This window comes from Alligator mississippiensis, chromosome 3 (genome assembly GCF_030867095.1).
Source record: "Alligator mississippiensis isolate rAllMis1 chromosome 3, rAllMis1, whole genome shotgun sequence".
Lineage (NCBI taxonomy): Eukaryota > Metazoa > Chordata > Crocodylia > Alligatoridae > Alligator > Alligator mississippiensis.
Window position 1 is genome coordinate 176,562,812 of NC_081826.1, and position 24,293 is coordinate 176,587,104.

A 24,293-nucleotide genomic window follows, 5' to 3' on the forward strand; every position below is an offset into this window, starting at 1 on the left:
GTTTGAATGTCCAATTCTCTGTCCAGGTTATTGTGCTTCCTTTGAGCCATTATTCTCTTCAGTCTAATTGGTTTTTAAACCTTTCTTTTAGCCATCTCTATCATGGATTTATTTAGCATACACTTCCTTCCTTCATTTCTATCACATTTTAGGTGCCGAAACTACAAAGCTGTAGAATGTGGGTGGGTGGGTGGATGAAGGTAGGTATATACCATGGTAACGGGGATGAGAACTCAATGAAAGCCTTATGGAGAAACGCATATAAAATCTTAATAAGAATGAAATCAATGGAATTGTACAAGAATTCTTTTGAGTACTGAACAGGATTTAATAGAAAGTTGTATCCTTTCTAAAGACTTGTTTAAACAACATGTAGAAATCTGTTGTAGGCTTATAATTCTCTATTCAGTGGTATCAACTAGCTTTAATAATTCTATTGAAAGTATATCATTCTTTATTAATACCTATGGATGTAGAATAATTTTGCTTCTAGCATAATTAAATTCCTTTGGTTAAATCTATAAGGTGCATATATTTTCACTACAAAGGAAAAGTAGTGCTATGAGAAGAAACCACAATAGGAGCCAAAATGTATATTTATAATTGCATATAATGTTTCTGTTAATATAAGAAAATGATAAATAAGATTCTGTAACTTGCTTCTATAGTTGTCTAAGCTTTACTCAGATCCCTCTTGCTCACTAGAGTTTATGGTGTCATGATTTATTAGGAAAATGCCTTGGCTACAATTAGGTAAGCCCACATTATACTCTTAGGTCTCTTGCATTATGAACTTGTGCTGTATAACTCTTCACACTGAGCCTTGGGTAGCTTACTGTATAATTAGTGGTTTTATCAAACCAAGCTTTCTATGACACCTGTAGTGAAGCACGTGTGTCTGTGTGTTGTATACATAGCTATTTGTATATTATTTGGCTCCTTGATACCATGGAGTGGTCAGTAATAATGATCTTTGCATTTTATTCTGTATAATGGTATTTTTTCATTGCAGAGAAGTGCATGAAACAAATTACTACATTTTTATGAAGTTTGGAGCAGATGTATTTACTACTATTTTTTTTGTTTTTTGTTTCTTGTTCTTTTAAGTCTGAACAACCTAGCCCAGCCAGTTCAAGCTCAAGTTCCAGCTCCAGTTTTACACCATCGCAGAACAGCAGACAACAAGGTACCAAAAAAGGAAAAGAAATTGAGAAAAATGTGAAATGAAGGGGCCAACAAACAACGTAATTAGATGGCATCTCATTACCACTTTTCTGCTGTCTCTTATGGTCTTAAGTAATGTATTAGCCTCTGTTCTGCTTTATCTATTTTCCCCTAGGCATATGTAAATATGAAAGATGAAAGATAAATGTTTATGCTCATTGGGAAGAGGGACAAGATAGCAGTTTGATTCTGTTATATATTATCAAAAGTGTGCTACTTACTTCATAGCTGCTAGCCCTTCAGAAACTTGCCTTTTTAGGGTTCTAATCTGCAGAAGAATGAGTAACCATAGATTTTTACTCCTGCCTGGAGCCCCACTCAGCTAACATCCAGTCAGGATCCCTTTGAAGGACCGTTGTCTGATGGTCCAGTTCTGTGACTTGCTGAATGTTTCTTCCCACTCCTTTCCCATTTTAATGAATTTGTCAAGAGTTGGAAGGTTGGAAGGCACTTGGCTAACCTCCTGGCTTTGGCTCCATATTTTAGAAGTTGAAAAGCAACAATATTGACTTTTCATAATAATCTGACATGAAAAGGAGAGAGAATTATTAGACTTTACATATCGGTATTGGTTTACTGGCTAATAATTTTTGGCTTCCTCGGAACTAAGTAAACAAATGTGAGTTGCTGCCAAAAGCCCCTGCCAAAGCAGTTCATGTGTAAATAAACTGAGATTTATTCTCTTAGAGCTGTTAAACTACTCAGTTCCAGTTTGGCTTTTTTCCTCTTGATTTCATCAGATTGTATGACTAAGATTGTTCTTAATCAGGTTTTAACCACCCCCCCCCCCAAAAAAAACAGGAAGCAATACAAGGAGAATGGCTTTTGATTAATTAAAAGTGGTTTTTTTCATTTTATCCATGCATATACCTCAAATGTATATTTTTGCTTTTAATATAATTATTATAAATTAGATTTCTTTTTAAAATCAAATCTTCTGTCTGAGGTACTAAACAGAGCACATATATCTATCAAACTGTCTTTAGAAAGCTGACCATTACTGATTTAGATATGTATTCTGACAGCATTATTTCCAATGTGTTACATCTATAGGTGCAGACAGAAGTGATGATATTGGCCCAATCAGGTCCCTGAACGCTGTCTATAGCTGTGACCAAACAGAAGTGCATAGCTACAAAGCTCTTTCAAAGGGCCCAATCTTGTGAGAATCTGAACGCTGATTTCATGAGGGTTCAGATGAAGACATTTCAAAACATAGTGTCTTCAGTAACTTGTCTGCCTGTCTCCCTGCCTTGAAGCTGTTTTCAGAATGGAAGGGAGGAATGGAGTGGAGGGAGTTCAGTCTGGGGTTTTTCAGCCAGCACTGGAGGGTGGGGTGGGTGGACTGAAGTCCACCTACCTAACCCTCCAGCCCTGGGTGGGGAACCCCTAGAATTAGCTCCCTTTGCCCCTTCCCATTCTGAAAATAGCACCTGGGCTGGGAGGGAGGAGAGACCATTGCTAGGGGAAACCGGCTATAGGCTCACAGCCAGCAGCTGAACTCCCCAACCCAAGAGTTAACTTTGGTTTGGTGTGGGAGATCGTTGTAACTCAGAATGCTTCCTACAAAGCATTATGAGTTACATCAGGGGAACTGCTCTTTTGTCTGTGCCCTGATTTAGTCTGAGACAGCAAAAATGAAAATAGATTGCTGTTGCATTACTGGATTCAGACATTTGGTTTGTAATTAAGGCTGTGCAAGACCTTTCATATTGCAACACTATTCATGAAAAGCTACCTGATAGTATGGGCTGCCCTACCTGAGCAGCTGGTATAGATTTCTTTCTCCCTTCCTGTTCCTTCCCACAATTTCTTCTAATAATTTTATTGGGGTGCCAAGTTGGCCCATTCCTTCCTGAACTTAACATGGGCTCAGAAACAAACACGCTTCCAGTTCTTAGCCTTTTGCAGAATAGGTCTTGGGCCTCTCTTCCTACACTTCTACCACCAGCATCTTCAAGGAGTGGGTGGTCTGCCTGCCTCTATTCCTACAGCAGTAAATGCCAGTAAATCATCTTTTGTTCTGAGAATTCCCTGTTAAAGAAATGTATCATCCTGTCTGTCTCTTCATAAACACACACATGTATCTACTAGGGATGGAAGACAGAAAATATTGTATGGCAGGATATCTTCTGCCTCTGGAGATACCAAAGGTGGATATATGTCCCTGTCTGGCCTAGAAGGCCTTTCTTCATAACGAAGAGGAGCAAGCCAGCTGGCTGCTCTTTGAAGGGTTAAAGATAATGCCATCTGATTGCTTCTAGAGACACCAGGAAGAGTAGAGATAAAAAGGTCTTGTGTTGCACACATTATGCACACACAAAAACGTAACAGCACTTAAGTCTATCAAGAGGTAGCTTTGCAATTGCTAGGGAAGCAGGCTGTTTGCAGAAGATGAGCAGAACACTCTGGTTTCAGTTTCTCTTTCCCTGGAGAATCAAATACTCAAAACTATCTAAGGACAGCTAGTGAATCCAAAAAGGATCACTGGAGGACAAGATACTTAGAGTGGCCTTGCAGATCTTTGCAACATAATATACCTCAGAGAGTAGTAATGGATAAATGTGGGGGGGTTTGTTTATTTGTTTGTTTGCGGGTTTTTTTGTGTGCGCCCACCTTTGAGAAGGATCAGGTATTTTTGTATGTTGTTAAATTTCCATCCTATATTAGTTTTTTAACTTGCTGTTGCTTCTTGGTTTTTTTCTTACTTTACTTTCCTATACTTTTTCTTCTGTATTTTTCAGCTCCTTTGTCCATTTTTACTTTATTTTTAAATGTTCCTATCCTTTTCATACTTTCTATCCTTCATTTCTCTCTTATACAGTACATATTCAATTTCTTAATCTTTTTCTTATCTTCCCTCTATCTGCTTGCTTTCCAAATATAGCCTCTTTCTCATAGTTTCACCTTAATTCCCTTCATTAGTCCTTTTGCTCATTCTCTTCAACCGTTTTGCCCTTCAGCCACTCACTCTGTGCACACATAGACAACCAAGGAGGGAGCTGGCCAACAGGACCAACTGGTATCTCCTTCTCCAGTCCCTGTGGTAGTAATGCAGATGCCAGGGAAAGAATTTATTTCTAGACTCCCACAAGCTTATCAAAAGCCGAGAACAAGGCTTCTCTTCTGAAGAGTCCTGAGAAGGGCTCAAACCACCAGATATTAATTCAGAGTACAACAATAAGGATTTTGAATTGGGTGAGCTTACTCTGGTGTAAATCTTAAACAGGCAAAAGAGACAGTGCTGATCATCTGCTTTAGCTTGTGGCAAGCACTTATTAGCGCCTCAGCTGGCAATGAGTACTACCATGGGAGTTGCCTCTTCTGGCATTAGAGTGCCTGACCCACTAGGTATCTGCACATCAGCTCTATCTGGGCTTGACTCCAAGCAGGCCTCAAGGTGTGTAAATAATGATCAGAAGCCACTGATTTGAATTTGCTCAAACCAAGCCAACTTCAACAAATCTTGCATTTCCTCACTTGTACACTGTTTTAAATAAAGATTTTTGAGAACTGATGTTGCCAGCCAAAGTAATTAGAATGACACTGGCCTGACTTCTGTCAGAATTGATGTAAACCACGGCACAGTTTCCCCTCCTTTAGGGAAGTCTGGTCATATGGCTGTGTACAGGTGTTATATTTCTATTGAAGAACTGCAGGCCTTCTGGTAGAAACTGTGTTCATACAGTTACTCACACAGCTTCTCCCAGAACAAAAATGGCTGTTCCCAGAGAAAAATAACCTACCTCCAATCAGCTAGAAGTCACTTCCAAGAGATTTTCTCCCAAGAAAGAAATGCTTCTCTGCCACTTGACTCTTCCCAGTGACCAGGAGTCGGGTGGTTATGAAATGTTTCTCAAGCATTCCGTGACCAGGGGAAGGTGGGAAAAGCCAGACCAGTTCCACACCCTGAGCAGCTGTGCAATGGTTGGAGCAGTGCCAACTATTGCAGTGCCAATTGCAACAGTGTGATCAGCTGCCACTGTAGTTGTGACTATTTTTGCACTTGCCACCTTCCCTCCCTTCCCCTGACTCCCAAAGGCAGTGCCTGGAGCTGCGGCCCTGGTCACTCCCCTCTCCTTCCCCTTCCCTTATAATGCTTCTGGAGAAAGAAGCTGCTGTTTACCTCCTCCCAGTCCTGCCTTCCCCAGGATGGAATCATCCTTGTCTAGAGAAGCTGTGAGGGTTAGATGCTCCCCTCACTTTGGCTTATGGGAGGGTAGGGGAGGAGCAGCCTCCCACTGCTCCCCACCCAATCCTCAAAACAGATTCCCCAGTGTGAGGAGTGGGCAGGGACTTTGCCACACTGCTCAGTCCGCCTGGCTCCCAGTGCCTGGAGCAGCCATTGTTCCCTTGCCTAGCAGGAGTTCTGGCTTTGTTTCAGCTCTGATGTTATATGACAGAACCTCTCTCTGACTCAGTTTCTCTGTTTATCAAACTTCATGTAACAGTACCTAACTACATTGGAAAAGTCTTATGAGGCTTAATTCAATTACATTAGCAATGTACTTTGAGTTTTTTTAATTAAAACAGTGGCTCTCAGCCTCACTGGACTTGAGGCACCCCTCCATAACTTTCGTGAATTGAATGGCAACCAATGTCAAAAACTAATTTGTATATCACAGTGCTTACTTCCTTACACAGGGGCTGGGCAGTATGGATGGGGGATTGTCCGTGCTGGGACAAGCCTGAACCTAGTTCATCTGCTTATTACGTCATACCTCACTTACTTTCTCACACCTCACAGCACCCTTCAAAGCAAGGGCAGGCAATTATTTCAGGCAGAGGTCTGCTTACCTAGTTTTGGCAAGCTGTCGAGGGCCGCATGGGTAGCCCTGACCCTTCACAGGTGCCCCACCCCCTGGTCACCATGTTGGGACCAATGTCCCAATGTCTTGGGACCAATGTCTCAGGGCTAGCACCGGTGGGGCTCAGAGCTGGGTGCAGGCTGGCAGGGGGCCGGGCTGGGCTGCACCAGCAGGGAGGGTGGGGAGCTTGCCTGGCTCCATAGAGCCCCTGCCAGCCGTGTCCCCATACTCCTGCTGCCCTGCTCTGGGCCCCACCGGTGCTGGACCCAGGACACCGGTGTGGGCCCCATGTACCCACTCACTCCCAGTGCCATCCAGCCCCGTGGTACACGTAAGGGGCAGCGTGAAGTCCTGAACCCCTGCTCCACGGCAAGGAATGAGCTGGTGCTAAGTGCAAAGAAAAGCGGCTCCTTCCCTGCCCTGTGGCCGATGCTCCCTGCTGCAGCCACTTGCAGCCTGCACAGGGCTGTCCTGAGCAGGTACAGGCAGCCCCACGCTGGCTGTGAGTGGCTGCAGCACGGGGCGCCGGCCACAGGGCAGGGGAGGGGCCATTTTTCCTATGCTCAACACCAGCTCCGAGCTCGCCCATTGGGGCTGTGCTGTGGCGGTAGCAGCTGTGTCCCCCCTGCTTGCTGCACTGGGCAGTGTTTGCCTGAGTTTCTGGTGTGGTGCAGTCACATGGTCCCAGGCCAGGATCCCCTGCTGGGACTTCTGGTCAGGGCCAGGTGGGCCCAGCTTGGCTGCTTTGTGCGTTTAAATATGATGTACTCTAGAATCAAACTCCCTGTGGCATGTTTCTCTCAAATTGTTCCTTACTGGTCCTCCTTTAAAGTAGCTGTCCTGTTTTACATTGCCTGGAAATGTTAAACATGCAGATTTGAATAACTACATTATAAAAAATAGATTAAATAAAAGTAGCTAAATCCTAAACTGATGTTTAAGCAGGTTTACAAGAGATCCAGGCTTAGCACCTCAGACAAATTCAAGGAGAGAGATAGGATGGTGTCACATGGGATTGACACACTTTTTTTTTAAACAGCCACAGTAGCAAAGTGCTCGCTTGACCTGAAATTTGTCTTTGAAATAAAGGGAACAGCTAAATCTAAATAGATCAAAAACAGGCAGACAAAGACTGCGTTGCCCAGAACAAGTTACAATCAAAATGATTTATTAGACTTTGCTTTTCAATACATCAATTAACCTAACAAATGTGCTATTACCAATATGTCCCTTTAGAGCTTTATTCCAATAGAATATCCTTTGAGAAAGAGAAGGAGGGAAGCCTGCCAGTGTAAAAGTATCCTGTTTACAATAACAAAAAATAACATTCCATTTTTCCTAAATTAAAACATGCATGGAGAATATTTGGTTTGAAAATATTTTACTTACTTCAGCGACCTTGCAGGGGACCAGTTCTGCAAACACTTACATGTATTACTCCTTTTACTGTTGTGACTAAGCCTAGTGAAGTTGTAAATCAAGATTAAGCCTACTCTTGATTAAGCCTACAAACCTACTCACATGAGTAAATGATTCATGTGTGTCAGTAGCATAAGCCTCAAGCATGTTACTTAATTAGTTTAATGTTTAAACGTCTTCTCTCTCAGTATTGCATTTGGAGATTTTTTTTTTTCTTTTTATTAAGCTGGATTATTTTCTTTGAGCATTGCAATGTGAGTTTGATTTGTGTATGTTTTGTTGATTGTGTTGTTCAGGTCCCTTGAGGTCTATAATGAAAGATCTGCATTCTGATGATAATGAAGATGAATCAGATGAAGCAGATGAGAATGACTCTGAAATGGAGAGACCTGTAAATACTTGTGGAGGAAACAGAGGTCGCAGGTGAGTAGCATACAATTGCCAACAACCTGAAAAATGAGGAACTGTGTTGGACCATAGTTGTGATAGGCGGACAGGGTATCAGCACCTGAGCTACAATAAGTCTGATAAACAGCCAGGAAATTCCACAGTCATTTTCTACAAGGAGAACACACATGAAGTACCTCCCATAAACTATAACATCCAGACGTTCCTGAATGTGAGCTGCTTCTGTAAAAACCATTAGGTTTATTGTCAGCTTGATTCACTTAACTTGCACTGATTTTTCACACGATTGTGATCCCAGTGATTAATCTTGATTTACAATGGTGTTAGACCTAAATCAAGCCCTCTGTGTGCAATGTGACCTGTTCCATGAGATACAAGTTAACACAAGAATCTTACAAATGATTTAAAGTTCAACTACTCCAGGGGAGAATCTGAAAAAAAATGTTCACAGTACATGTAGAACATAGATCAAGGCCTCTGTCCCAAAAATGATGCTCCTTGCCTGTCTTTTTAATCTGTTATGTATCCTAACTATGACTTCAATATGACATTTAAAAAAAAAGTCCACATACAGTTTGAAGCTGTTGCCACATGTCACTGAAAGTTAATGTAAAGCTAAAACACAAGTTCTCAAACCCCTTCCTGATGGGGACCTTGTCTAATACTGGGGTTCTGTTTGCCTTGCCCATCATAATTACCAACTGCTGACATGGAAAAGTCATATAAAGAAATTATTCAGTGTAGTTTTAGCCATCTCTTTAATGCAAATCAGCAGGTAGAATTAAGAGGAATAAGAAGGTTTATGACCAGCACCATTTTCTGCAAGAACTTCAGAATAACAGAAATGTTTCTTTCTCTCTCTCTCTCTTAACTAATTGCTAATTTTTTAGCACATGACTATTTCCCCTATGTTCTTGTTTTATTTTGTTTTGTTGTTTTTGAGTTGGGTTCTGTAGCTGTTCTCAAGCTTAGTAAACAGAAAATTATACTGATTAGAACTAATTAGGAATTGTTTCTAGTCTTGACTTCTCCTAAGATATTGAACTGTTAATTCACAGCTAGGGGAAAAGTATAAAATAAAAACAATTATAATAATCTTATTCTGTTCAGCATATTTGCAATGAAATGCTTGTACAAGCAGGAGTGAGGAAGATTATAGAACAAAGGACATGTTCCTCCTTCCCATAGTTTCAAGTGGTCCTGCAATTAAGGCACATACATCTCTGCCTCACTCAGAAAACCATAAAAGTTAAATCAAGTTTGCTGCTGTTCCTGTTCTGTTTAATATTGATAGCTATATAATTAAACAGTGTACTTCCATTGAGGCACAAGGTTTGTGGAAAGATAGGCACCTTCAGCTCTCTGTATTACACGAGGCTTATTCCAGTTGGATTCTCCAAGGTGGCAGCAGCAGGTTGCCTGGGTTCTTGACCATTACTCAGTGGCACTTTCCTTCAGTTAATGATAGCTTGTGTAGCAAAGGATGTTCTCACCTGAAAAGTCTGTCCACATATGCTGTCTTATGTTTTCATATCTAACTTTTGTGGCGCTCTTTCTCCTCAGGGTTAGTCTAAGTGATGGCAGTGACAGTGACAGCAGTTCAGCCTCCTCACCACTACATCATGAACCACCACCACCTTTATTAAAAACTAACAATAACCAGGTACAGTAAGCATCCATTGATAGCAGCTTTTTAGCTTTAGAACATGTTCATGTTCTTGATTGCCTTAGCCCAATTACTTGGCCTGTAAGTAAGTGTTAGGGCTTTTTTTCCAGGGGACTGAAAAGTATTTGGTTAAACAGATATTCATTATCAAGCAGAAAAGTAGTATATTCAGCAGTATTTTGAGGAACTCTATGCTCCTGCATAAGTCAAGTCATACTTATAAGTATAAGTTAAATGTTTAACCTGGCTTTATACTTCTAAATGAAGACAAAGGAGAAAAAAATCAGAACAACAAATGCAGTAGCTTAAACATGTCTTTTACAAATACAAAACAAACAATATCAGCTGTAACAGGACTGCTACTGTTATCAACTATATTAAGTGAAACAGGCTTTTTGTTTGTTAAAAATAATGCTTAGAACTGTAAAGCTAGTAGTTAATGTTTGCAGTGCTATTGAAGATAGGTAATGTATATATGTAGTATCTGACAGATATAGAAACTGAGACACAAATCTAGTTTCAATGATTCAAATCTGTATACAATGGGTCAATGGAAAACAAAAATTATAATTCAGCTACATCTTAATGCTTCTCTAAATTAACGGATACCTGATGGGACTCCACCCATGACTAGACCATGGGTATAAACAGCTATACCCGGTACAGGAGAGATCGAGTAGATAAAAGAGGCGGGGGCGTAGCTCTCTATGTCAAGGTGAGATGCACGTCCCTGCTAGCTGACATTGGCGACCAGGGTGGATGGCTGGAGACCCTTTGGGTTAAAATCCGTGGGGAATACAGCACAGGGGACATGATGGTGGGAGTCTACTACAGACCTTCCACCCAAAGTCAAGAGTTTGACCAGGAGTTCACCAGGGAATTGGCTGAAGCCGCATGCTCAAGGTCCGTGGTTGTCATGGGAGACTTCAACTACCCAGACACCTTGTAGGAAGAGCACCCAGCTAAATCTGAGCAGTTGCAAAGCTTCCTCTTGTGCGTGGATGACCTCTATCTGACACAAGAGGTCTACGGACCAATGAGAGGTAAGGCGCTGTTCGACCTGGTACTGGCAACCTGGGACAACCTAATCGGTGACCTAACAATTGATGGGAAGCTGGGTGACAGCAACCACGAGCTGATCACTTTCACCATCTGCTGTAAAGCTGTCAAGACAGTCAGCAGTACAGAAGCTCTTGACTTCAGGAAAGCTGACTTTGACAAGATCAGGAGGCTTGTCTGTGAGGCCCTAAGGGACCGTGACCCAAAGGGAAGGGGAGTTCAGGAAGAGTGGTTGCTCCTTAAGGGAGTGATCCTTGATGTACAAGCTAATGCCATTCCGTCTTGGAGGAAAGGCAGGAAAAGGGCACAGCAGCCCCCTTGGCTCTCCAGGGAACTAGTGGACCTCCTGCAGCTAAAAAGAAAGACCTACAAAGAATGGAGGACGGGATCCACCTCCAAGGAGGAATATTCCGCAATAGTCCGGACCTGCAGGGAGTGAACAAGGAAAGCCAAGGCTGCAACTGAACTCCAACTAGCTACAAGTATCAAGGATAATAAAAAGTTCGTTTTTGATAGGTGGGGAGCCAGTGTTGCCCTGTGGGGTCAGGCCAACCCTCAGGATCTCAATATTGTGCTGTTAGACATGAGGGCATGGTGTATAATTGCACATGCACACACTCAAAAATCAAGTAGGTACACACACACACACACACTCTCTCTCTCTCTCTCTCTCTCTCTCTCTCTACCAGCTCAGGTGCATACACATCCAAACCAGCCTAGACGCATCCATACCTATCACCAATTCAAGCACATACACACTAAGAATTAGACAAAAATCAATTGTCAATACCCACACACTCAGTATACATACACAGATCACTAATTCATATATCATGCACACAATGATATACACACACACACTCACCAGTTCACATACATCAACCTACCTGCACATACACACAGGTAAGTTCCTAACTTGGATGGTACAGTGTGTATGTGTGTGCTTGGGGTACTTGGGATACTTGGGGGAAGGTTAAGGTGAGAGAGAGAGAGCATTAAAGTGTAGGGAGTGAAAGTTGCCAGAACCGGGATTAGAACCAGTGGTCTAGAGAGAAGCTAGCTGAGGAACTGAGGCTTGGGTTTACTTAAGATCAAGTGGCCCCAGGGTTACTCAAGGTCACTGGTGCACAGGGGCTGGGGGAAGCCTGGTGGCAAGGAGGAGACAGCCAGGAAAGACAGAGAGACAGAAACCTGGGAGCTTGGGGCTGGAAACTGAGGCAGACAGCTGAGATATTTGGGGGGGGGGGGTGCAGATAAGTGGTGGCAAGTAGGAGACAGCCAGGAAAGAAACTGAGGCAAAAACCTGGTTGCTCAAGGGAAAAGGCAGTGGGGAAAGACAGTGGCAAAGAAACAGGGGGTTTGGAGGCAGAGAGGAGCTCAGGACAGATGTTGGAGGTGGCAGTGAGCCAGAAGCAGGAGAGGGAGAAATGAGACACAAGTTAGAGGGATGAGGAGCAGAGATTGGAGCAGGGCTGAACCCAACTCAGGGGTCCAAATAACAGGTTTATTAAAAAGACAATACGCTACACATGAAGTTATTGGTTCTCTCTCTCTGTCTCTCACACACACACACACACACACACACACACACACACACACTGGCAGCAGGAGAAAGAGACTCAGTGGAAGGGTTGGAGTCCAGGTGGGGAAGAGAAGCAGAGTCCAAGTTCTTGGTTGAAGAGAGGGTGGGGGTGATAGCTACCTATCCAGGCTGGAAAGGGGTCCTTGTCCAGTAGGTGTTCTCCAGAAGGGGGTCATCATCAGCGCCTCTGGGTGGATAGGTGGTGTGGCATGGTGCTGGTCCAGATGGAGAGGGCGTCCCAAGGAGTCAGTTTTCACTACCCCTTTCTATGGGGCAGACTACCTCTGATCTCCTATGGGGAGGGTCTGTCCAGGCAATGCCAGTCCTGTTCCAGAGGGTTCCAGGTGTTCTTACTGAGCATGTGTAACCTTGGCACAATGGTGGTTTGCCTCATCTTTTGTTTTTTGAAAGCTGAGGGTGGTTCCAATGGCTGGGTCATTGGTCCAGGTATTGGTGCTGATGGTTCGGTCATTCAGAAGGAGCTATTTTTAAACCAACTGCCATTGTCTCTCAAGCACCCTCATTCATCTCCATTCATTCAGGAACCAAGTTACATAGGAGAGGTAGGTGCGAGTCATGGGTTACACAACCAGGCCTGGGGACAGGATGGAGATTTGACAAACAAAATGGAAACTTGACATGACTTATGCTAACTTACATATGTAGGTCTAAATCATATAGTACCAGTAAAACAGTAACATAGAACAGTAAAAATCAATATAAACATGATGATTATACAATATAAAGAAGGAGAAAAAAATAAAACAAATACAACTTTCTACCAAAATAAAATGCTGAAGCTTATCCTATGTCTTAGCTCACTTATACTTATCTATAAGGAATAGAGAGGGAGAGACAAAGTCAGAAATGGTTGGGGAAGGGGAGGGAATGCATTTAAAAACAAAAAAGAAAGAAAAACTGGGGGTTTTGCTACAGTGGAGGAAAGCAAGGGCAACACTGGACCAGAAGGGACAACTGACAACCGATGCCCAGGAAAAAGCCAACCTACTAAATGGGTACTTTGCGTCGGTTTTTCATCAGTCCCACGGGTTGCCCCTGCCCATTATGGGACAGTGAGGCCTGGGTGAGGGAGATCCCTTACCCAACATCAATGCTGACCTCGTGAAGGAGCACCTTGAGAGGCTGGACACCTTCAAGTAAGCTGGCCGTGATGGTTTACACACCAGGGTACTGAAGGAGCTGGCTAGCATCATAGCTCAGCCCCTGGCACAGATCTTCAAGAGTTCCTGGTGCTCTGGTGAAGTGCCTGAAGATTGGAAGAAGGCGAATGTGGTGCCTATCTTCAAGAATGGGAGGAAAATACAGGCCCATCAGCCTGACCTCTATCCTAGGGAAGGTCTTAGAAAAAATCCTCAACGGACTGGCCGATGGCAACATCCTGAGGGATACCCAGCATGGGTTTGTTGTGGGTAGATTTTGCTTGACCAATCTCATTTCCTTTTACGACCAGGTGACCTATCACTTGGACAAGGGAGAGGAGATTGACGTCATATATCTTGACCTCAAAAAAGCCTTTGACCTCGTATCCCATGATCACCTCTTGGCAAAACTGACCAACTGCCACAATCCGCTGGCTGGGGAATTGGCTCTGTGGTTGAACCCAGAGGGTGGTGGTTGACAAGTCATTCGTCATGGTGCCCTGTGACCAGTGGGGTCCCCCAAGGCTCTGTCCTTGGACCTGTATTGTTCAACATCTTCATTAATGATGTGGCCATTGGAGTCAGAAGCAGGCTGGCCAAGTTCTCCGATGATAACGAACTTTGGGGTAAAGCATCAGGAGGGTGCCATCCTGACAGGCTCAGGAAATGGGCGGACGAGAACCTGATGGTGTTTAACACTGAAAAATGCAAGGTTCTCCACCTTGAGAAGAAAAACCTGCAACATCCTTATAAACTTGGCAGTGCTATGCTGGCTAGCACTATGGATGAAAGGGACTTGGGGGTCATAATTGACCACAAAATGAACATGAGCCTTCAATGTGATGCTGCAGCTAGTAAAGTGAGCAAAATGCTGGCTTGCATCCATAGATGCTTCTCAAGCAAATCCTGGGATGTCATTCTCCTGTTGTACTCGGCCTTGGTGAGGCCACAGCTGGAGTACTGCATCCAGTTTTGGGCTTCACAATTCAAAAAGGATGTGGAGAAGCTTGAGAGAGAGTCCAGAGAAGAGCTACGCGCATGATCAGAGGTCAGGAAAGCATACCTTACTATTACAGGCTGAGAGCTATGGGACTCTTCAGCCTGGAAAAGTGCAAGCTCAGGGGTGATCTGGTGGCCACTTATAAGTTTATTAGGGGTGTTCACCAGAATCTGGGGGAATGATTGTTCACCAGAGCCCCCCAAGTGATGGCAAGGTCAAATGGTTATAAACTCCTGCAAAACCATTTCATACTGGACATAAGGAAGAGTTTCTTTACTGTCCGAGCCCCCAAGGTCTAGAATAGCCTGCCACCAGAGGTGGTTCTAGCACCTGCTCTGAATACCTTGAAGAAAAAATCGGATGTTTATCTTGCTGGGATCCTATGACCCCAGCTGACTTCCTGCCCCTGGGGCAGGGGGCTGGACTAGATGATCTTCTGAGGTCCCTTCCAGCCCTAGTGTCTGTGAAATCTGTGAAGTCTTATGAAATCTAAGCATAGTGCGATACATTTTATTGCCGTTATCTTTGAAGTAACTGACATTCATAATTTATAAAGATCTCTAACTTGTCATTCATATACTTATCTAGTGACAAAAGGGAGCAATAATCTACTGGGGAAGAGATTTCATCAGTCTCTCAACTCCTATATAGTTTAGCTAAATTAATTGAGAATACACACCAGTTTCCAAAGGGTGATGCAGTTAAATGTCTCTATGTATATTCATGTAAGTCTGTAATTCTGGAAGTAACAAATGGATGTATGCAACACTCTCTGCTTCCCTCAAGAGAATTATTTCCATTCCCTCGCAAAAATCATTCATCTTTCATTACTCTTCCAATAATTAGGGTGACCAGCCATACATCTCAGACAAACTGAGATAATCGCAGCTTCCATAGTCCAGTCCTGGCTGGTTGATCTCAGAGTGGAATCTGGCAGGGATGTGGAGCAGCATGGTGTACCTGGCAGGTGGGCATGCAGGCACTGCTGCTGCTGAGTGGGAGCAAAGTGGGTGGACTGGGGCAACTGGCTGGGACCTGACTACGGTTTGCCCAGGATATATGGTTATCCTACCAATAATGTATAAGTGTACTCATGGCCAGATAGTTTTAAATGAATAATAGCTTTTATATCAATTAGATTCATATACTCTGCAGAAAGGGAAACAAGCTCCATATATAGCACAGCACCTGTAATTAGTAAGGAACTCCATGTCTTTTCATGTTTACTGACCATTAATAGGATTAGTCTGAAATTCAGTAAGTATTTTTAAAATTGGTTTATATATGAGCTTCAAGCTTTGCAGAGAAATCATTTTTACAAACATAAACTACAAGGAAACCAAACATGCCACTTATCTCTGATTCTATACAGTTTTTTCTTTGGGGTCTTTTGCACGAAAAATGAATAATCATTCAGAACTTGTTTTGGTTCTTAATACTTCATCTGGATCTATGAAGGAAAATCACAACTGTATCTTTCACTAGGCAGAAGCCCATTGTGTCAGGATGCCTTACATTGTCCCTGTCTACTCCAATAAGCTTGCAAGGCCTACATTTGGTCATTTAGCTCATCAAAGAGCATGAACGGTTTAGATCAGCGGTTTTCAAACTGTGGGGCGTGCCCCCCTGGGTGTATGTGAAGGAACTTTGGGTGAGGTTGTGCAGCACAGCAGGGCATGGGCAAGAAATTTGCAAGGAGCCGGTGTTACTTAAAATTGCCAATAGCTCAAATTAAGAGAGAGACCTTAAAAAGGAGATAAGGCAAAATGCCATGTTTATTGGTTACGTGAAGAGGATACATAAGCTCGGACACATCAGTCATACAAACAGACATACACAAGCATACATACAAACAGTCATAAACAGACCTACAGACAAAGCCACTCCAGTAAGTTGTTATAGTTACCAGCAGAAGTTACTTGATATTAACACTGGATGGCTGGGTCCAGGCTTATTGAGGATATGAGCGGGGGAATACAGGCATGCATCCCTGTGCTCCGTGAGGTTGCAAAGAGTGGATTCCCCATCTTGGCTTGTCTACATCTCACTTTTATAGGGATTTCAAGTCTTTGTTCAGCATTGGGGTTTTCCATGCTCAGTTTTTAATTAGAGGTTGTTTCTTCTGGTTATCTTAACTTGAGGTTATTCCAGTAAAGTTGGTTATCTTTGCCTTGAAGCATTGTGTAGTTCAAATGGCAGGATATGCAAAGTTCTTTCTTCTTACTATCTTCTTCACACTTGATCACAGACGAGTTCTTCAGCCATCCATTAATTAGCTTAATTAGTTTACTGTCTGGTACATTGGCACCTTGTTGCTTACACAGTCAATTAAATCTTCTTCTGTTTTCATTGACATAGTTAGCATTCTTTCACCATTCACCCTCTCACACAGACACTCATGTACACAGGGCACATGAAGTTCATCTACTCATGTCAAGGAGGGGACAAGCACAAAATGGAGATTTATTTGTTCATACAATCATAAAGGTTGATCAATTCAATACTATTATCATTTAAACATAATAACTAATACACAAAAATGCATACTACACTGGCACAGCTACATCCTTGTGGGGGGATGTGGGGGTGGGGAGGCCTGGGCAGGCTCCACCAGCGGGCTTCTGTGCCTCTGAGAGCCTGATGTGATGTGCATGCAGCCTAGAGCTGCAGCAGGGTCAAAGCAGGAAACTCTGTAGTTTGGAGCTGCAGCAGGTGGACCCTGCCCTGCCGAGCCAAGCCATGGTGGCTGTTAGGATGAGGGGTGCCCTGTGTCTCGCTGTGCTGCTCCTCTGGGGTGGTGGGGAGGGGACTGTAACTCAAAGGGGGCCTCGGCTCAAAATGTTTGGAAATCACTGGTTTAGAGACATTTTTGGAAGGCATTCTCAGACCATTTAATGGATGAAGTGGAAAATAAACTTTGGAGAATTGAAGAGACTGTGACTATGCTAGAGTACTAGTTGTGTTAGCCAGAGCCACATTTAAAACATTGATCTTGCCACCAGGGTACAGTCATGATCTTCTTGACCTGTGCATCGAGGCTTGTGTTACAAAGTAGATCCACATTATAGAGCGATACAGTTGTAGACAAACGAAGGACTCCTGAAAATGGTTACTATCCTGTATACTGTAGTGATATGAAGAGTGAATTTTAGACAAGGACAAGGGGCTCAAATACAAAGATAATGTGAGTTTTTCCACAAACCTCCTCTAATGATACTGCATTTACCTGAATGTAAGACAACCCTGAATTTAAGATGACACCCTCCACCCCAATAATTAGTTTCTATTAATGGAAAAAATATACATTTGTTATAATTTTCCATGTATAGAATCTAATTACTGAAGGATTGTCTTTAATTCATCTCCCTCCATACCACCACTACAGGAGAGCAAGCAGCGGGAGGGCAGATAGTGTGGGAAGGTCAAGCAGCCTGCCATTGGCTTGTGCCTGCCTCTCCCATAGCTTTGGGGACCAGCTTCCCTCTCAAGCCTCTCTGCTGCAGATGGGGTGGGGAGCCACCAGCAGCTGCAGGTACTGCCCCAACCCCAGGTAGAGTCTGGAGCACAAGCCACAGCTGTCACCTGCTCCCTGCTCCACTGCCCTCATACTCGATTCTAAGACATGAGGCTCTTTTCCCATGTTAAATAGTGAGGTAGGGCTTGTCTTATAATCAAATAAATACAGTAAATCTCATATAAATAAATACACTCGTGGTATTGGAGATAATGGGCTATAAATTGTGGAAAACCACTGGATTTTGATAGCTATCTCTGGCAGGTGTTAAGCAAACAGCTCCTTCAGCTATACTTTGTCCTAGCTACTGAATTGTTTGAAAATAATTTCTGGTGTTAGGATTACTGCATGTCAAAAATCACTCTTAGCTTATAAGCTTTTTTTTTCTTTTTAAAGTAATAAAATAAAACAGCACCTGAAAAACCTGACATTTTTTCCAGAAATATTTCTTTTGTCAAGAGAAGATTGCTTTTCTTCCATCCCAAACTATAGCAGCCTCCAGGCCTGTTAAACTAAGATTCTTCCCTTTACCCCCAGTGGCTTCATTATTTGCATATCAGTCATGCACCTTTCTTAGTAAAATAAACAATTATGGTTAAGTAAGGCATTTGTTCCTTTTGTCCATGAGGAAAGCAGCCAGAGCTAGCATGAACGTGTATTCATGTTTTTAGGTTGCTAGCACTCTATAGAGCATAAATGCAATCAGAGGCATAGATGGGCAGCTCCATACCTGTATCAACCGCACAATGACCAGAGCAGTCTCTGCTGCTACGGTTGCAATCACAGTGGTATGATTAGCAAGGATCCTGGTTTTCTCCGATTTAAAAAAATCCCCAATTTTCGGTTAAAAAAAGTAACCCCAAATCCACATTGTTCCATGATTAAAATGAAACACCGCAATATACATATCTATATATTAGTGGTGTTTTATTTCAATCCCAGAAAAATTTGGATCTGGGGTTACGTTTTTTAACCGAAAATTGGGGATTTTTTTAAATTGGAGAAAACCAGGATTCCTGATGATTAGCTACCACTGTGGTTACAACTATTTTTTGCACCCCTTCACCAAGGTGGCATTCAGGGAAGCTGGGTCAGTTGCCTTTTCTGCTATGCTATTGGGTACAATCTTCTAAAACTATGGGGAGGCTCTTGAAATTGGAGAAAACTGGTGCAGTAGGGGCTGGTGGTATCCAAAAGTCTGATTTTGTTTTCATATTGAAGTTCATGTTATGACAGCCTAGTGCAGGTGTCAGCAACCCCTGCATGTGTGCAAGAGCATGGCATGAAAAGGCATTTTGCTTGGCATGCATGCCTTGGGGCAGATGGTGGTGAAGGGGCCAGGGCTGTGCTGCCACAAGAAGGATTGAGCCCCTCACAGCTCCCCCACCATCTACCTGGAGGTGCACGTGTATCCACCACAAGCAACAAGCAGGGCTCCACAGACCTCGGTACAGTGGCTTGCAGCCTCCCAGCCACCTGCCACATTAGGCCCAAGCTCTGGGCAGGCCCTGGCCACACATCAGGGAGCCTGGGGTGCTTGCAGCAGGCAGCAGGAAAGCTGTAAGTGGCTGCACTGGGGTCTGCAGAGCCCTGGACCAACTTCTTTCTGGCAGCAGGTGCACACACGACTTGGAACAGATGGTGAGGAAGGGGCTGGGCTGCACTCCCACAACAAGGAGAAGGCCCCTCACACCTCTCCTGCCACCCATCTTTAGCATAGCAACATCTTGCAAGTCAAGGTTGGGGTGTTTTTGGCACTCTGCCCAAAAACATTGCTGACCCCTGGCTGAGCATATTGGGGGGAGTGGGAAGGGTGGAAATGTGTCACCAAAGTTATCTTCTGTACTGAGATGTAAAACAGAAATTTGGATCATTTTGTGACTGTTAAACATCCTCTTATACTTTTCACAGAAACTGCCATGTTCCAAGCTGGGTAATTACATTCTGTTTACATAAATTTGATCTGTAGTTTCCAAGTGGGGGGAAGAAAATTCCTGTCCTGTCCTAAAACTTTCATATAGAAGCAGTGTGCTATTGACATAGTTGACACATTCTTTTTCTAGAGATGACTGAACTTTAGTGCTAGCTGAAGGCATCCTGGTTTCTAGTATGTACATTATGCAGGCTGAAGCTTGCAAAGTGGCTTAGAATCTTCTTGAAGGAAAAGCATTATGTTAATGCAATATTAGTGTAGCCCAGGTAGTATGCCGTTATGTACTCCCCTCTCCAATTGAAGGGAATGTTAGCAAGGCAGGTGCTCTGTGGGGTGTAACTGCTTGCTGCGCATAGTTTCCCTCCTTCCCCTATAGAGTCAGGATTGGACACACAATAAAACTTAACTATGTACAAATTTAATAAGATAAGAAAATCATAATATATACATATATACACAAAATATAGGAACTATAAGCAATTTATACACATACCTATACAGGTACTCTATATATTATACTGATGAGAGATCAAGAGGTCAAACAAGGGTCTCATTAACAGTCATGCAAACTTATACTCTCATGAGGTGTAAGGCTTACAAAGCATAAGGCACAGGCTCCAAAATATGAGGTGCAGAATTTACAAAATATAAGGTGCAGAACAAAGCATGCCCAAACTTAGATTCCCAAGAAGACAAAAGGATAGCCCGTGTTACCCTGATGCAATAACAGTGCCCCAAGGATAAGAAGAGGGGAAAGTTTTTCCGTGCCCTATGGGACCCTATAACCCTGCTTGAAATATCCACAAGGGGGACCTCCCAACCCAGGAGTCCTCCCCTTCGGGGCTTCCCTTCCAGCTGCTAGCCACAAATGAGGGGGCAGGAAATCCCTCCTCCACTGTGGGGAAACTCTCTCCCTGGTAGCTTACGATTCTCCGAGGTCTAACGAGGCCTTCCTGTTCCTCCGGCCGAGGCATCTCCTCCCTCAGCAGGGGGTCCTCAGTTTCTCAAGGCCTTCTGGGCCCTGTGCACCGTCCTGTGCACTGTTGGCTCTGGCTTATGCAAGGAGTTGGAGACTCAAGCTGCCTTGTGTGGTTCTGGGGTCTCGGTCAACTCCTGGACCCTCCCTGCACCAGCCTGTGCACCACATTCCCAGCCTCATGCTGGGGTGGAGACCCTAGCCACTTCGTGCAGCTCTGGGGTCTTGGTCCACTCCCGGACCCTCCGTGCACCAACCCGTGCACCAGGATGCCTGGCCTCATGCCAGGATTGGAGACCTGAGCTGCTGCCTGCAGCTCCCAGGGTCTCAGTCCCGCCAGAACCTTCTGTGCACCAGCTGTGCGCCAATGCTGTGCTCCCTCGTGGCAGGGCAGGGAGATGCATCCGCTTGCCACGCCCCATCTGACGATCCATCTTTGGCTCTTCTGGTGCCAGTGCTCCACCCTGCTGGCCAGCTCTTCTTCCACCCTCTTCTTCATTCCTCAACACAGCTGCCGGAGTGCTGGGCATGCTGCCTTTTTATTCCTTTTGGGAGCTCCACCCCCAGATAGGAAATGGACTAATTAAAGAGAGGGGGGTGTTAGTTCCCTCTCAGGTCCAGCTCTTTACCTCTCCCCTGCCTTTACCTGATTGTTGGGGAAAGGGAAATATCCCACCAACCATTTCAAACTTTTCCAAAGCTGGTGTGCTGGGCTACCACTGGCAAGCCCACCACATTAGATTATATATTTTTTTATTTAAATAGTTTTGGAGCAGTTAAACCTCATGCAGTCTGGAAGTTGTGTCGTTCATGAAAAAGAAACAACAATATTCAGTCTGTTAAATGTGTTTTCCTATTCTCTGTATTGAAAGTCTCCTTTTCCAAGAATCTAGAGTATGCCTCAGTTTTATGTATCTTCAGTAATTATACCTTTTCCCTTGCCAACATCTGAATGTAGGACATGAGAAGGAATAAAAAACATCCAGGAATCAATTTCATAAAAGTCCATTTGTTCTAAATAATTTCATTTTAATGAAACAGCATTTCCTGTTGTAAGTTCTTTCTGAGAAGACTAACTCTGTGTAGGTCAAAAGGCAAGAATAGTCAGTAGTGGAGTTTGGTTGTGATTTCTTCTAGTTGTTATATTTTTGGTTGGTTTTGGGTGATGGCAGGTTTTTTAAATGTAATTATTTATATAGCCCAACGATATACTTAATGCTTACAGGGATTTCTTTTTTTTTTTCCCTCCAGATTCTAGAAGTGAAAAGCCCAATGAAGCAAAGTAAATCTGATAAACAAATAAAGAATGGTGATTGTGATAAGGTAAATATGAAAGTGACAACAGTAAACCAATTTAGAAAGCCATATTAAGGTACAGTACTTTCTCTTCTACATTGTTGCCAAAGTAGTAGAATTTTTTTACAGAATGGAAAACTTGCAAGTTACCAAATCTCTACTCTAAGGGGTTTTTTTTTCCATTTAAGTACTCTCCCTCAATATTACATGAGTATCTTCCACCTATTTCATTATTAGGGCAGTGCTTTAAATTTACATAATATTTCATAGAACAAATAAAAGAGAGTTCCTGCCCAGAACCTACTGCCAAAATCCCAGGCAATCAGTCTAAGTATTATACAGAAACCTTTCCAAGGGTTTGTAAGTGCCCGGAGATGACAGTGTTGAATACATTTTAGTGTTATGCTGCTTAACTCAGAGTTAGCATTTAGCAAAAGGAAAGACTATTTTATTTTGTTTAAAGTTGTATCAACTGACCATGGTTAACTGAGTTTTATAACACTTGTTAAATGTCTGTATTGGTTAACTCCATTCAACTTCCCAGCATAGAGAGACTCCTGAAGGGTTCAGAATTTAGTAGTAATAGTAACCTTTGTGCTACCATGAGACCAGGACTCATGGTAATTTGGTGTCTCATTTTCATCAACAGCCTAATGTGTAGCCCTTGTTTTGTTCCTGAAAGAAAGAACAATGCATATATCCATGCAGCATCCCTATTTGGGGTGCTCTACTCTGGGCATGCTGTACACCAGGAGTAGGCAACCCCTGACGCAGGTACCAGAGCTTGGCACGCAACCTTTGGGGCAGTTGGCAGGGATGGGGCTGGGGCTGCACTGCTACAACAAAGATCAGGCCTCTTGCAGCTCCCCCACCATCTGCTGTTTGCACGCCAGCATCTTACAAGTCAAGGGTGTTGGTGTCTTTGGCACTCTGCCCAAAAATGTTGCCAACCCCTGCTCTAGAGATGGTGTCCTAAGAAGCCATGTTGTGTCTTCACTGCCCAGTGATCCTGTTAAAACAGAAAAAAACATTAAAGGGAAAATGCTTATGATCCCCCAGACAATTTGTGACCTCCAGACTGGAAACCTAATTTTTTTTTCCTCCACATAAATGCTGTCAGACACCCTGGCCTATGGATGGAAGAGTTTCCCCCTCATGCAAGTTGGTATTTAAAAGTGCCAGTGAGGGGGGGAATTTTATCCCCTCTGAACTAATTTGCTTGTATACTTAACAAGTTCTTTGTTTGTGGGGGGGTTCATTTCCAGGCATATCTTGATGAACTAGTAGAACTCCACAGAAGATTAATGACATTGAGAGAAAGACATGTACTACAGCAGGTGAGGAGCACTCTTTTGCAATATCATAGGCTAAAAACAGAAATAGGATTTCTCCTGGGACAAAGCCTTCTATTATTCTGGGAGCCTACTACATGCCCATTCTCCCACTTTAACTACCTGTGAAGTCCCATGATAGAACACCCCCTTCCCTGCCCCCCCTCACTATTTGGGGCTAATTTGAATTAATTACCATTCAAGCTGCATGTGTAAACAGCTGTCTCTTGCCTATTTTGAAGTAAGTTAGAAGTCTAGGACAGTCAGACCCAAGATAAATCCGACATCTGTTTTTAGCCTTAGTGTGCTCAAAGTCAGGAGACCAAATATGTTCTTCTTCCTTCAGCCTAAAGCTTTATAATCTGATTTCATAGCTTTCAGGTCTGGGAATGAGTAATAGTAATTTCAGTATGGCCCAAGAGTAAGAATTTCAATATGACCCAAAGAACTATGTGACGCAAATGTCTTATTCTGTTTTCTTGTGGGATCATACTTTGGAACTGCAATTCATCCCTTTCTGCTTTCCAGGTTAATTTGCAGAGGTAGAAATGGGTATGCATTTAAGCTAAAGTCTGTTATTGGTTCACAGTATTGATCAATGCATTTTTCAAGCTGCTGAATCAGTAATAATGAAAATAGGTCACTAAAGTATGGTCTGTGGGATGGAAGAAAAGTACAGATGTTGTACTGTTTATTGGGAATTTTATTATGTGTGTTTTTAGGACTACAGTGTTGGTCAAAAACAGATGCTGTTTCCAAGAGGAAATATGGAACACTTTTATTATAAAACACAGTAACTTTGTATTCTTCCTAATGAAGCAATTGATTACTTTAGCGTAAACTTGGAATGGTTGGAACTATGAGCTTCAAATCCTCTATATTTAAAAAAATGCATTATATTTTGACATTTTGCATTC

General features: G+C 43.1%; 1 protein-coding gene across 10 annotated transcripts in view; it reads left to right on the forward strand.

Moving 5' to 3' along the window:
* The window catches only part of MLLT3 (MLLT3 super elongation complex subunit), a 307,823-nt gene that overhangs the window by 221,669 nt on the left and 61,861 nt on the right, over positions 1-24,293 (forward strand). For 9 of the 10 annotated variants that reach the window (XM_019480772.2, XM_014601142.3, XM_019480774.2 and 6 more), the window contains 5 exons: positions 1,108-1,186; positions 7,748-7,874; positions 9,423-9,522; positions 22,001-22,072; positions 23,311-23,382. In XM_019480772.2, the coding sequence (XP_019336317.1) occupies positions 1,108-1,186; positions 7,748-7,874; positions 9,423-9,522; positions 22,001-22,072; positions 23,311-23,382 (450 nt within the window). Of the gene's footprint in view, positions 1-1,107; positions 1,245-7,747; positions 7,875-9,422; positions 9,523-22,000; positions 22,073-23,310; positions 23,383-24,293 lie in introns of those variants that run through there. The other variant, XM_059724669.1, reaches the window with a different exon arrangement.